Source organism: Lepisosteus platostomus, chromosome 4 (assembly GCF_059453375.1).
Source record: "Lepisosteus platostomus isolate fLepPlt1 chromosome 4, fLepPlt1.hap1, whole genome shotgun sequence".
Classification (NCBI taxonomy): domain Eukaryota; kingdom Metazoa; phylum Chordata; class Actinopteri; order Semionotiformes; family Lepisosteidae; genus Lepisosteus; species Lepisosteus platostomus.
This window is the reverse complement of record NC_142614.1, coordinates 45338724-45354239: the sequence shown is the minus strand read 5'-3', so window position 1 is coordinate 45354239 and position 15516 is coordinate 45338724. Positions and strand designations below refer to the sequence as shown.

Below are 15516 nucleotides of genomic sequence, written 5' to 3'. Positions count from 1 at the left end.
AGACACAGACACAAACATGCACACACACAAGGACCAGTTTTCCCAGAAGCCAATTGACCTACTGTATGACTGTGGGGGAAAACTGGAACACCTGGAGGAGCCCCACACAAATATGGGCATAACTTACAAACTCCACGCAGAGAGAACACCAGGAATTGAACCTAGGTCCCCACTAGGGAGCAAAGCTAGCCACTATGCCACCATGCCACCCCTAGGTCAAGACCTCATAAATAACAAACAGCAAGGTCTTGATATCCTCTGGTGAGAACCCTTGAGACGCCTGTGAATTGCTTCTATTGGAGGAGAAAAATGACATTACCGAGACAAATAAAGCAACGCAACACATGTTGTTTAGAATATTGTCACTGTATTTCAAAATAAAACCTGTTATTCTTCAGCTCACAGGACTCCCTTGTAGTAATTCAATTATTTAAACACAATGTTATGACTTCAGGTTTCTGATAGTGACAGAACAAAAGTTTCTCCAGGCTCCAGGGACGATTTCTTTCCTACGCAGGAGTCCGATTCCTCTGGAGCCTTGACAAAGTAAATAAACCAGGGCACATTTTTTTGTATCTGACTCAGGTAAAACTGTATAAAATTCCTTTTATATGAGCTAACAGCTAAGAGGGGAGAGGGATGAAAACTACAGCTCAGATCGATTTCAACTACCATCTTTAGATGACAATTGTGTCATTAAACAAAAGGTATATCAACATTTAAAGTTCTTACTCAAAACTCCCTTTCAAAGATCTATAATAATGCTTGTTATATCTGATAGTAGAAAGTGTCATCTTAACCCTGTAATACATTTCCTTAAAATGAACAAATCCAACTACAAGCCCTTAAATAGTGTTCTCCATTAATATATATATGTTTATAATATCACAGATTTTTTGGCAATAATATACCCCACAAACAGTACCTTAGCAAGCTGCCCATGATGCCTCTGTTCCAAAGACATCTTCAATAAATACACTGTACAGGAAAACATATTTGGCAAATTTGTTTTCTAAATCCTTAATTGCATCATGTCGTTCATGAACAGCACAAGCTGCTTTTTTAAAGTTTTTTTTAAATAATTCAAAAATATTGCCAATGTTTTTCACACCTATAAATACAATCAGAAGACCCATAAATACCATACATTAAAAAAGAAGAAAAGAAAAGAAAAGCCTTTGAGGTCCAAGAACAGCATTTTTCCTTTTTTTTTCATGAATCACGAATAATAATCATTAAAATAATCAGAAATCGAGGGAGTCAAGTCTACCATTGCACTTTGAAAAAAAAAAGACAACCCCCCAAAAAAAGAAAACACCCTTTGTAGATTTAACCAAACAGTCTTGTACAATTACTTTTTTACAAGAAGAGTATAAAGTTGTTTTATTAAAAAATAAAATAAAGAATAAAAGGTATAGAAATAAAAAGACTGTTTTGTAGTCGCTGCTGACCCACGCGGCACTCAGCATAAAAGACCCTCTTTGTGTAAGTTCAGGGTGAGGAGCCCACTGAGTGCAGGCCCAACATGGGTCACTCACACGTCAGTCAGGAAATTAATAGAATACCTGATTGTGGGACTGCAGTGGTGTCCAGAGGCTTCCTCTTGTATTGCTCATTGTGTACAGGTCTCTGTTAATGCCTCGCCCTTAAACTGAAGTCACAAAATGTAATTGTTACACTTCCTGTAACGTCTACAGGATAAATAGTGAGGCAGTTTCATAGAGGGGAGAAGGCCATTGGGGCAGTAAGGTATGGCTGAGGAAAGGCTTGATTCCTAGAGGTGGCGGCTATAAAGTAACAAACTGCAAAAACCAGCAAAGCCTTCATGACATGTCATTAGAAAGCCAGCAATGCGGTACACTGAACCATCAGGGCAAGCTCCAGCCAAGGATGCTGAGCAAAAACCTAATCGACAGTCTCAGTTCCCTTTGTCAGGTGCCTTACCTTAGCTGATAATGCCAACTGTCATGGAGAAACAACAATAAGAGGAAAATGTGTTAATAACAGCATTAATAATAAATTAGAAGTGCTCACTGACTCAAGGTGAAGCACAAAGCACAATATATACCACCTGTTGGAAATGGAAGGAAAAAGCAGACCATACTGTATATTTCTCAATAGGATGGAATGCTACAAAACATCATTAGCAGTATATCATATGTTAAAAATAATACGCTTTTATCTTCCAGGTGAACGGAGAAAAAAAGGAAGGTAGGCAGGACTCCCGTGGGCACCTTTAGTTTAGTTTTTTTTTATGCACTGTGTTCTCATTTTCAGAGGAGGTCATGTGGCACAGAGCTTTAGCTGCACTCTATCAGCTTGGCCAGGTTATCTCGCAGTTCGGTCAGTTCAAAGATTTTGCCGTCTAAAATCTCCAGCAGCGTTTTGAGGTTCTTGCGGAAGGCCTCCTGCTCCATCTGGCTGCTCTCCAGGCGTTGCTCCAGTTCGCTCAGCTGCACTTCCAGATCTTTGTTCCGTGTTTCCGTTTCCTGCAGAGAGAGAGGAATAACCACACCTTCTCTTCTATATACAGTACATAGAGCTGGAATGGGGTGGCATGTGGCACAGTGGTTAACATTGCTGTCACCCAGCACTAGGGCCTTCTGTTAAATTCCAGAGCTGGAATGCTGTCTGCGTGGAGTTTGTACAGTATGTTCTCCCTGTGTTTGTGTGGGTTTCCTCTGGGTGCTCTGGTTTCCTCCCACAATCCAAACACATACTAGTAGGTTAACTGCCTCCTTGGACAAATAAGCCCTGGAGTGTGTGTGTGTTTGTGTCTGTGTGTGCCCTGCATCCTGTCCAGGGTGTATCCTGCCTTGTGCCAGTTGCCTGCCAGGACAGGCTCTGGCTCACCCACCACCCTGAACTGGAAGAAGCGATTAGAAAATGGATGGATGGTTGGATATGCTGGTATGCATATCGAAAAAGAAAATATGATCTCATTCTCATTGATCTGAAAACTGAGAAAAATAAGCTGTTAAACCATTTTCCTTTTTTTTCTTGAATGGACGAGAAATGAACGATGGATGATGATTTTGATTTGTCTTGCTGTTATATGGCCTTTATATCAGTCCATGGTATTGCTAAGGATAAAGACTTGCAAATGACTGAGCATCAGAAAAGCATTTATCTATCCTGGCTGCAGAACACAGCCTGACAGCCTAAAAAGGACCCAGATGTTAATATCATAATATACACCAGATATATAATACATTTACATTCATAAATACTCTCAATTTATGGATGTAAATGCAGTCATTTTTATTTGGTTTAATAAGTTATGTATTTCTGTCCAATGTCTCAAGAATGTTCCATTTCTCACTTGAAGCTCAGTACTTTTCTGAACATCCATCCATTTTCTTCATTTTTATCCAGTATAGGGTCACCAGGAAGCCAGGGCCTATCCCAGCAAGCAACAGGCAAAAGGCAGGATACACCTTGGACAGGACGCCAGTCTTTCACAGGAGACACACACACTCACACCAGGGTCAATTAACCTACCAGTATGTCTTTGGACTGTGAGAGGAAACTAGAGCACCTAATGGAAACACACGTGAACCTGGTGGAACGGTCAGCATCCCCTCCTCCAGAGGGTGCTCTAACCCTCTCTTGACCATTAATTATTACCTATGTTATTTCCTGGTGCATCTAGTTTTCTCCCTATTAAATTTGACTTTTTCCTGCCTTAGGGGCTCAGCTTTGGAATATGGTTACCTGATGGCCCACCTACTACCAGGCTTCAGGGGAAGCCTGAGGGTATACAGTAGGCCTGTTGTAGCTAAAAGCTACATCTACAGTTACAGCGGAGCCCCGTATTCCTTAGAATCTTGTTCTTTGTGTGTTTGCATCTATGTTCGTCTCCAGATGGAATTCCAAGCAATGGACCTACGGACTGTTTCCTGATTCCCTTAGACCCGCATGGATTTGGTTGCTTTTGGATACCTACCCTTCACTTTTGCATGGACTTCCCTGTTATCACAGTGAGCACTAAATAACCTCAAGTGTCTTCCCTAAAGTAGGTTTCTGGTTCTTTTCCGGATAAGCTGCCTCACATAGTGTCTTAACTACACTTTCCACGGGAAGCTGACCCGGCAACCGTAACACCTGGGAAAAACATCCAAACTCCACACCAATATACTGTAGTACCCCAAGTATAGAACTGAACACACTGTGCCACCATTGAAAATAAAAAATGTTTTGAAGATGAACAAGTAATAGGTTTATTCCATGCTGAAAAAAAGAAGAAAGAAAACACAACGTTTCGGCCTTGGAGCCTTCTTCAGAAGATTTGTTATAAATGTATAAACTCTTCATTGAAAAGAACAGTTCTGAAGATATGTTATAAATGTTTTTTTCTGTAGATAAGCTAAGCACAAGAATAGACACACGATAAGCACAAGATTAAATTGAAGTGAAAACAATGGATGTGTCAGTTTTTAATTTGTTATGCATTTTATGTTGTAGGGCATTCTGAAGTAGATAAACAATGGTTAAATTTTTAAATCACGCATATTGATGAACATATACTGTACACTAATTCAACTAAATAAAAATAAATAAAAATAAATAAAAAGCATCGTAATACCTAAAATAATTATACTCAACCTTTTAAATAGACAAGGTCTGTCTTTTTAAGGGTATAATGAAAATTCCAAATATTTTTCTCTACTGATGAGCAGACAAAGGAGACCACTTATACTGTAGATTTATTTGCTCTTTATGCTCCTTTAATGTTGTTTTCTCTTTGTCTAGGCTCATTCGAATATTCGAATTGTTAAATTTATTAATAAAATCTTACACAAAGTTCAAAACTGAGAAATGCCTAAAACCTTAACAAAACAATATAAAAGCTTTGATGGTTTGCATCAGCCAGGTTAATAAGCTGCTACTGCATTAAAGTAAAGCAACCACTGTCAGTCATTAGCATTACTAACGAGTACAATAACACTCTAATCACATGCCTACAACAGTTGTGCATCTCCGAAACCCAATCTGTGTAAAAAAACAATTTGCTGAATATTTTCCATTAGCAGATTGTACAATAGAAATCCTATTATTATTTTGTTGGTTGGCATCACATGCTAGATTCCATTGAGACTGGATGCTATCTTGCAGAATATAGTACCTAAGTCTGTCCTTTTTCAGACTCAGCTTATTATAATATCCAATTACTCTATTCTATACAGTGCTCATCCACTTTAGTCAATTATAGTGATTTACTGTAGGTAAAGTGCAGTCATTTCTGTTTTCTCATTGCTAGCCTCTGTACCAACATGATTAACAGGTTCACTTATTTTGTACTAAATTCTAATTTTGTTTTCAGCGAGGTCCACAACTATGCTCAGGTGAATTTCTTAGTCTTCCAAGGAAGCAGTGCTGATTAAGCCATTCTCTGTTCCTCTGTGAGGAAATCTCCTCATTAAATATGATAGCCTTGCTCAAGCTCAAATACTAGCACAGATTTTGTAAAAAAAAAAAAAGAAACAATAAGTCCATCTGACATACAGTACAGTAGATGTTGGTCCTTTCGGGGGACGTTTGCAGGATAGAAGGCAGAGCCCATACCTGGAGTTTCTGGGTGAGAGAATCTCTTTGCGCCTGCAGCTGATGGGCATTGTCCACTTCTTCTTTCAGTCTCTCTATTTCCTGCAAATGACAAAGTAAAAAATCAACTCTTAGAGACTTGTTTTTACAACTTGGTAGGCGGCCAGTTGTTTTTAACAAAGCCCCCAAAACAGCAAAGCTTGAACAATTAAGCCCTACTGTACTGTGACTTCCCTGTTAAAATGGCAAGAAGGACAGTGCAAAGAGCAGGCATCCTGGTTCGAATACAAGGTGTGCTGGAGACGCAAAGGGAAGATGTATGTGGACTTTTTTTACATCCGTGTGCTAAGGTCTCTTGCCATCTTTCCTTAGCGAAGAATCAGGAGAGAATGAAGGAATTGAGCACCTAGAGTGATTCTAGATTCAGGAGATAAGCAATGTCCTCTGGCTAAGCTCCCATGCTCACTATCATGAGGAATGCACTGCCTACTAGTTCACTGATTAAGGTAATTAACCATAATTACCTTCCCAGACAGATATAAGATTGTTTATACATTGTACTGTATATATATTTTAGATTGGATCACTAAGCATGCAGTTCATTGCAAGTACTGCACATGCATTTTTTAGCCTGGTGAGAAGTATTATCTAAATAAACACTTAAAGCAACTGAGGTTGCATGGTGGTGCAGTGGTTAGTATAGCTGCACTCTGCAGTGCTGGGGCTCTGAGTTCAATTCCTGGGGTGCTATCTGTGACGAGTTGGTATGCTGTCCTTGAGTCCATGTGGGTTTCCTCTAGGTGCTCTGGTTTCTGGTTTCTTTCCACACTCCAAAGTAGAGTTCAAATTGGCCTCTGGGAAAACTGGCCAAGGTGTGAGTGTCTGCACTGACACTGTGGCCCTGGTTATTTTGAGCCTGATGTGGCAGAGAGAGATTCTAGTGTCTACGTGTTTTAGACAGCCTTCCATCATCAGGGAATAAAATTAATAAGATATTTGTAGGTGACACTTTGACAAAAAGAGAACATTTTGGTCTAAGAAAATGGTCATGTATTTCTTCAATTTGCTATAAAGGAACAATAATAATATCTGTGAAACTTAAAAACTCTTGCTGAACAGTTATTTTTAGAACAGAGAAATAGAGTTTGATATATTTCAGAACATCTCCCTGTTTTCCCCTTTATTTCCATGTCATTGAGACAATTTGGCTTCAGGTATAAACATTGAACAGACAGCCCACCTTCAGGCAACATCAGTTTGCTGAGAAAAAAGTCTGACCCTAGTGAACCATACTACTTTCAGTGGATTGCAAGACAACAACTAAAAAAAAGGAGACAATGAAAACAATAAGACACATATACATTATTGTAACTGATCCTAACATTCCAGTTCTCTCATTTAAACATCAGCATGATAGTTTCACTGATTTTCTTTTCAAATAGTTTTTCGTGGGTCAGTATCATAGTAGAATTATTTATGATTTTATTGTGAACATCTCAATACTATATCTTATACTATTTGTTTAAGTACAGTCTTGATCATGGTATGCTATTTTAATTATTTTTCGTGTTTTGTTCCAATTTTGTCTTTTTATCTTATTATTTGAAGGTCAAATAAAATTCACAAACAACACATGAACAGATATGTTCTGTTTCTATAACATACTGTATACACAAGGAAAAGACAATTCTTTTATTTAATGTGATAGTATCAGAAAGTGATCTGCTGTGAAAAACAGTGACAGAAAACTGTCTTCAGACACTAATGGTTTAATCATAAAATCTTTATTATTGCAAAAACCATGAACACTAAAAGCAATTTGACACCCCTTTTATTAAGGGATGTCATGTAAATCAATTTATTGTTTTTTTTTTAAACTTATGATGAAACACATTTTGTCTGACAACCAGGTAATTAGAAAGATATTGTACAGTACCTCTTCCTTTGCTTTCAAAGTGGACTCCAGCTCTTCAATTGTTTGGTTGAGCTCTGTCTTGTGAGATTTTATAACATTGGCTTGACCGCTCATACACTCCAGTTCTGTCACCTGAAGAAACACAGAACAAAAGGTTCTCTCTGTGTGCACAATGTCTTTACAATGGGGATATATCTGCCATGGATAAAGCTACACTAATACTTGCTTACCTGCACTTGAGGTCATCACAAATCTACCTTATTTACAATCCAGGCAGTTTTCTTAAGTCAGCAGCAGTCTATCTGTCAGTAAAAGGTACTCATTTGTTAAATGGCAAATTTCATTTACAGTATAAACACTTGAGTCAGATAATGCATGGAAAATGCTGTTGCTAGAGACACTAATAATTAATATATGGTCGAATCAGTTTATAAATTTACATGTTTATCAGTTTATCTGCAGCATTACATTCCCCTGTGAAAATCATCATGTAAGATGAAAGCCATTAGGTTCATTTGATCTTTTCTCTCGAATTTCAATTGCATCAAAATTTTAAAATGCACTTTAGTGCAATTTAGTACAGGTATGCATTTTAGTGCAATTTAGTACAGGTATACTGTATGTGTTAGATTTATTAATCAGTTCTTCACAGTTAAGTAATTGGTCCTCATCAAGATGAAATAATTTTAAAGTCTTTCAACAACTGCATACTATATAATGCTTTGTGGCAACAAATATAGCATTTTGCCTAAACCTGCATGGAGTTCTTAGCAATTACATAATAGGGTGTGAGTGATAAAGTAATTATTATTATTATTTAAAACAACAATGGTATTTTATTCCATGTTTACTGTAAGAAAGCTCCAAAGCATCGCTGTATGTTTGAGGACACTTCTTCCTCTGAGCTGATGGATATCAGCTCTGACCACTGAAATCAGAGAAGCCCCACGGAGGCTTGTGTATATTTTTAGTTTCCAGAAATGTGTCTTCTTTGTATTTTGTCCTTTCCCTGTGCTAATTTGCTCTCGCACACAGTACAAGACCGGGGACAAAAACTTATATGAATGAAATAATATCTGGAGTGGAAAGGTTATCCCTATATTCTGCAGCTGCTGGCTTGCCATCAGTGATGACTGACTGTGATCTACACTGTTACTGGTTGATTATCATTAATGATAAGCTTTTGCTGGGGAATTGTCACCAATAGTGCCCCCTTCTGGTAGGTTTGTAAGCTGGCTCACCTTATATAAATCCTTCTTTTTTCTATTGGTTCAAGTATCTTTGCCATGTTTCTTAAGTGAGCCCTCATATTCCTTTGCTTGTTAGGTTATTTGGTCTTTTTGCCTATTTTTACTAGGTAATATCATGGCCAGTGCATGCTCAGCCACCTTTTGGAACTGGCTCACTCATTTTATTGATGGTGTAGCATAACTAATGATGGCAGCAGCAGATTGAATTCTGATGTTTCCAGAGGTATTAAGTCTCCTTATGTAGAAGAAAATGCTTCCTTGCTTTACTATGTAGCAAGACAATGATCTAAGACATGCTGTAACCACCAATGGAACTGAGGAGTTCATCAGCAGAAAAAAAAGGAGAAAATCTTAGACTGGCCAGGTCAATCTCCAGATGTAAATCCAACTGAGCATGCTTTTAATATACTCAAGAAAAAACTGAGTATATTAAAAAGTCAGAACTCCACAGGAGTTGAGAAGAACGCAATGTGACTGCAGCAAAGCATCTCTAATTTTGCAAGCTCAGTGAGTCACAATAGTTTCTGTCTCAAAGGGGCATGCAACTAAATACTGACATTTACCCTTTAAAATGAACTTAAAGTGATTGTGTGTCAATACTTATAATCACTTGAAATCCCTGGGTTGAACACAAAAAAATGTGTCTTTGTTCTGATCAAATACATGTATGGAATCACTCAGAATAATAGATATCACATTGTGCTTATGATTCATATTAATTATCATTATTCACAGATACAAATTGACTGTGAAGCAAAATTAACACCTTTCAGATTGCTGCCCCAGTACCTATGGAGGTCACTGTATACAAGTGTACACTCTCAGGCACATATACTCCTGCAGACACACACCAGACCCATCTCCACGCAGCCCTTAAAGCCTCCTCACATGCGCTCACCCTCTTGTGCAGCCGCTCTGCCTCCTCCTGGTAGGCGGCCAGTTGCTGTTTCCACTGCTTGACGTTGGCTGTGGATTCCAAGAGCGCGGCGGTCAGTTTGGCGTTGTTGCCCTTTAGTGCTGCCAGCTCTGCCTCCCAGTGCTTACTGATCGTAGAGCTAGATCCAAAAGCCAACACACATACAAAAAAAAAGAACACTTCAAATCAGAAACCTGGCAAGCCACAACACAGCAGAGTATTCTGAGTAATGGTGAGGAATTCCTACAGTTATCAGCAGCTCATCAGTGGCTCAGCCAGCATACACTAGGTATGTATTCAGCATGTATACTGAGCCCCATAGACCACTGTCAGTGATGCCATTTTAAGTACGGGCTGTATCATGAACTGCCTGTGACTGGAATTCACACAGGTGGCATTGCAGCATTGGAACCGAATGGACGTGAGTTGGCCATTCCCAGCCTGCTGCTCAAGCAACCCTTCTGAAAGGCCACACACTGACCACTTTTTTTCACTGCAGGCTTGCAAAATAGTCAGTGAAATCCCCATCTCTCCTGCAGCTGATGCATGCAAGCTGGAAATGAAGAATTATGGTAAAGCTGAGAGCAGGAGGAACTTCTTAACACAAAGGGCTGCAGGAGTATGGAACAGGGTTGCTGAAGCAGAAATCAAGAAATAGCTAGATGAGATGCTTAGATTAATTAACTATCAACAACCAAATGAATAGATTATTCTTTTAATAACCTTGATCTTAAGTAAAGGTTAATTCCACACTCAAAAGGCAAAACGTAACTATAAAAACAAGCAACCTACTCAGGTCTGAGGAGGGGGACAGGGCAGACATAAAATGGAAAGCTGTAGGGTTGGAAAATAATAAAAGAAATGAGGAGGATGGACATAAGGTACACCGAAAGGGAGATAAAGACAACTTTGGGGATACAAATTTAAGGGGAAGGTGTGTGGAATCATGAAATGAAGGGAGAGATTAAAAAGAGCTTTGTTGATTTTTTGAATGCTTGTATGATGCCTCTGATATCTTAAAAAATACATTTTGCTATGAAGGGATACAGATAAAGAGGTCATGGACTTTGTCAGGACAGTTGAGATTGGGCAGTCCTCTTCAATTACATAAATACATTCTGTATCAACAACTCCCATATACAGTCATCTATACTGTACATTTAAGGATACTTTCTGCAAGAAATGCAATAAGTGATAGTCTGGGATAGGCTCCAGGCTTGTGTGACCCTTAATTGTATTAAGATTACAGATGGGTGGAGATTGCTAAACAAGCATGATGATGCACACATGATACACACATAATTCCCCTGCCCATTTCAAGATCAAGACTGTGATATTTGTTTTATTATAAATATTTATATACAGTAATTTATTTTACTATACGGCCAGCAGACATATCACCCTGCAACTCACAACTGGCCACCCACTGAAGCTAAGCAAGTGTGAGCCTGGTCAGTACCTGGATGGGAGACCTCCTGGGAAAAACTAAGGTTGCTGCTGGAAGAGGTGTTAGTGGGGCCAGCAGGGGGCGCTCACCCTGTGGTCCACGTGGGTCCTAATGCCCCAGTATAGTGATGGGGACACTATACTGTAAACAGGTGCCGTCCTTCGGATGAGACGTAAAACCGAGGTCCTGACTCTCTGTGGTCATTAAAAATCCCAGGGTGTTTCTCGAAAAGAGTAGGGGTGTAACCCCGGTGTCCTGGCCAAATTTCCCATTGGCCCTTACCAATCATGGCCTCCTAATAATCCCCCTCTATGAATTGGCTTCATTACTCTCTGCTCTCCTCCCCACTAATAGCTGATGTGTGGTGAGCGTTCTGGCGCACTATGGCTGCCGTCACAGTGGCACATTGGTGGTGGTGGAGGGGAGACCCCATTACCTGTAAAGTGCTTTGAGTGGAGTGTCCAGAAAAGCGCTATATAAGTGTAAGCAATTATTATTATTATATCACACTTTGTGATTAAAATTGGAAGAAAGTGTATGAATAGATACTAGCTGAAGCAGGAGCACACCCTATCAGGAAATTAAAATTGCATTAAGAAAATCCTTTCATTTGAAATGACACTTATTGGAGCTAAACATGTTTAAAGGAGAAATTTGGAAATACTAGTGAGGAAATTGTCGGAAGGGACTAACCAATTGTTACTTACCAAGTTTATGGTTGTGGGAGCCTATGGCAACAACAGTGAAAAAACCGATCACAAAATGGTGAACAGTTTCCTCTCTCTAAGATAATTGCAAATAAAAACCTACAGTACTTCTAGAAGCTGCTCTGGTCTGTGAGTGGCATAGTGGTTAGATATTGCTGCCTCACAGATACTGCATTCTGGATTTAATTTGGCCTGGAGTGCCTTATGTATGGAGTAAGCATGTTCATCCTGCGGCCACTTTTAGAGGTTTCAGGGTTGACAAGGTGTTCTGGTATCCTTCCTCAATGCAAAGACATGCTGGCTAGGTTAATTTCATCCATCCATTTTCCAACTGCTTTATCCAATACAGTGTCATGGGGGAGCCAGAGTCTATCCCAGCATACAAAGCTCACAAATCGGGACACACGCCAGTCCATCACAGGGCTCACACTGACAGAACCATGTACTGTACACAATCACATCAGGGCGAATTTTTCCCAGAAGCTAATGAAACTTAAGAGTGTGTCTTTGGACCGAGGGAGGAAACCAGAAGACCTGGAGGAAACCCATGTGAACATGTGGTAAACCTACAAACTCCACACAGACAGGATTAATACCAGGGCCCCAGTACTAGGAGGAAGCAATGGTAACGTCAGTTCACTATGTCTCAGTATTGGACTAAACAGTCACGGAAAATGGATAGACACTTCATGTCTTCATTAAATCGTGAAATTGATTTTTAAATCCAGAGGTTCCCAACTCCAGTACTTAATGTCTGCAGTCCACTCTATATCTTGATAACTTATAAACAGCTGTGTACCAGGGAAAACAGATTCATGAAACATGTTTGGTTTAATTGTTTCAAATAAAGCGTTCTCCAAAGTCTAGGTGTATGAAAGAGACATACTGTACACAAACTCCTTGAGCGCAGAGCTTGCAAGACTGGAATACACTTTTAACTTTTCTCTATTAGGCTAATGGCAAAAGTAAACACGAGAAAAATCATTTCTGCCCCTTTGTTTAAAACAATCAACAACAACAAAAATGACCTTAAAAGTTTAAGATTGTACCATTGTATTTTTAAAAAAACAAAATATCAGCAAAAAAGGAAAAAACAGCATACTCTACTGGGTCTGAGAATAGAAAACATTTATCTTTTCGTATAGTGGAATAAAATCAATTACAAGAAGCAGGGGACAGCTGTGTTTACACTCCTTGTATATAACAAAATAATCCTTCCAGGTCCTTGGGCTCTTCTGTCATTAAAAATATTAAACCACATGTCCACATGATTTAGAACTTGATGGGGTCTCACATTTGCCTTTCTTTAAAATAAAAAAAACTTTCCTCAAAACGTCCTTATGTAATACAGCTGTCACAAAATAATCAGTCAAAAACCACCACGCAACAGCAAAGCTGGCCTGTCCAGATACTGAGGCATGAGTTAAAACTCTCTTCCAAACAAATGTCCTCTAATCCTTAGTAGAACAGCAGCATTGCTTCTGATTAAATGAAAACTTCCTCATTATGACAGCTGAGAATGAGATTGAACCAACAGTGCTGAAACAGGCAAGCCCGAGATATCCCTGAAACAGCTGAATAATTTGTGGGCAGTTTCATTAAGAGAATACATCAAAAGAGATTTTGAGGAGAAATTAAATACAAGGTGTGAAACAATTTATGAGATGTAGTATATATTTTTGAGGAAAAATCTGCAATTAGTCTATAAATCAGAACAGAAAGTTCGGCAAAACATGAACAATGATAACAAGAAAGAAGTTTAAACTTATGCTGTCTTGGTAAATTAGAGCTATTCCACAAAACCCTAATCTTCTTAAACAACAAAACCTCCAGATAATTTTCAGATATTTTACATAAGCAATAAGACTTGACTGACAGTTGGTTAAGCTTGAATAAAAACATTTCCAGGATAGTATTGTGAAGCACAAGGACCATAGTTCTTAGACATTTTAGCATATCAAACACCGGTTCCATTGTACTACATATATGCTTATACTACAGGTTACTGTTTTAGAATTAATGATTTAAATACAATTTCCATTAAAAGCTAAATACATGTAGGCTCCTATTGCCAATTTAAAAGTAGTTTATTACACATAGTAAAACTGTATATCTATATGTATATCTACAATTCTTCCATGACTAAACTTCATATAATTAGCACCAGAAGATGCATCAAAATCATAGTTATTAGAAGGAAAACAACTAAATCACAAGATTAACATTTGTCATCAACAAGGGGTGTACTAAGAAGCATCTGTAGCATGTGTAGCTACCAGCGGAAGCAATATAAGATGTATATCTGTGATATGCACCAGCAGCCTTGTCTGTCACACTGTCCCATGCCTTTTGTAGAGCCTGGACAAATGTGTTTACTGGTCTCTGAGCCCTACAGGTTACACCTCATTCCAGCTCATCAGGGTGGTTTACAAAACAACTTCCCCAAAGAGGATAAACAGGACTTGATTCCATTTCTGATGAGTCCCCATGAGGTAACTTTTGTCTTGCCCCAACATATCTATGACAGGAAGATTCTCATTTCGTTTTAGGAAGTGGGGGATATGTTCCTTTTCATGTATTTCGTTTTCACCAGGCATGACATTCAGCCCTAGCAGCTTGAAGTCTAATGGGTAGAACTGGGAATGTATGTCGAAAGCAAGAACCTCTCGCAATGTTTCTGACATCAGTACAGTGGGCCCATGATTTGAAAATTATGACGGGGGTTCATGTGTCTGGCTGCCTGCAAATTTTCAGGAGAGAAAAAGAGGCTGTTCAAAAACATTCAAAAAGAGCTTCAGGGAATCCTACACTTCACAGAGGGGCAAAAACAACATCCTATTCATTTAAATATTAGTCTATTATATAAAAAGCAACAGCCTGTTTATTTTGACGATTGGTGGGGAGTCATTTAAATATGGTCATTCACAAGGTAAAACGAATTTCCATCTATGCCACCTGTTAACTAATTACTGAATTTGCGTATTCAAATTAGAACTAATAAACATGCTTTATGTACTTTATAATGGCTTTCTGCAACGGATCTCTTTAAATTATTGCATCTACTAAACCAAGGGAACTGGAAGTAAAGTTGCGTGGTAATTACTGTGAGTCACTGCTGGCTAGCCTGCAATCATCCATCCATATGTGATACAAATCTGATCTTTTCCTGACTGGCCAAAACGAATGTAGAGAAGAACTGGACCAGTACTCTGGGAGATAACGCGATTCTCCAAATTTTACATTATAGTTCCTGGTCTAAAAATGCCTAGGACATGGGTTCATGAGAAGTTAAGAGTTTTAGCCCATAAAACCATAGTGGCTTTGCAAGAGGTCCCAGGCCAGGACTTGATGGACATCATGGATGTGAAGGCTGATTTCAGTTGTCTTATCAGGGAGTATTTATAAATTTGCTTTCAGCTCTTAAAAGTATCAATTTCTGCCTTTCATAACTGCCCACATTCAGGGTGTGTTGCCAGCTATGTAACCAGTTGTATCTGTGGAGAAGGAAAGACCTTCTCATGGGAGTCATGCCCACCTGTATGTGTTCATTAGCTAGTAAGAGCTTTTTAGTCAGAAATAACAGCAAACCAGCTGAGGAGAGGCTGCATAAGGTTCTGTGTGCTGAGGTGGATAGAAACAGTGTCCTTGAAGCAGGGAATCTGTGACACTCAGGACTAACCATATAAACAAGCGAAATAAAATTATAAACAAGCAAGAAGATGACTTTAATTATTCAA

The 15516-nt window shown here is 38.9% G+C and overlaps 1 protein-coding gene across 3 annotated transcripts in view; it reads right to left on the bottom strand.

The window, feature by feature from the left end:
* Positions 1–347: 347 nt before the first annotated feature.
* The window catches only part of homer1b (homer scaffold protein 1b), a 105456-nt gene continuing 90287 nt past the window's right edge, over positions 348–15516 (bottom strand). For all 3 annotated transcript variants that reach the window (XM_088629598.1, XM_088629599.1, XM_088629600.1), the window contains 4 exons: positions 9608–9764; positions 7481–7591; positions 5566–5646; positions 348–2489 (listed from right to left, as the gene is read on the bottom strand). In XM_088629598.1, coding sequence (XP_088485724.1) covers positions 2301–2489; positions 5566–5646; positions 7481–7591; positions 9608–9764 — 538 coding nt within the window. In that variant the 3' untranslated portion in view covers positions 348–2300. The remainder of the gene's footprint in view (positions 2490–5565; positions 5647–7480; positions 7592–9607; positions 9765–15516) is intronic.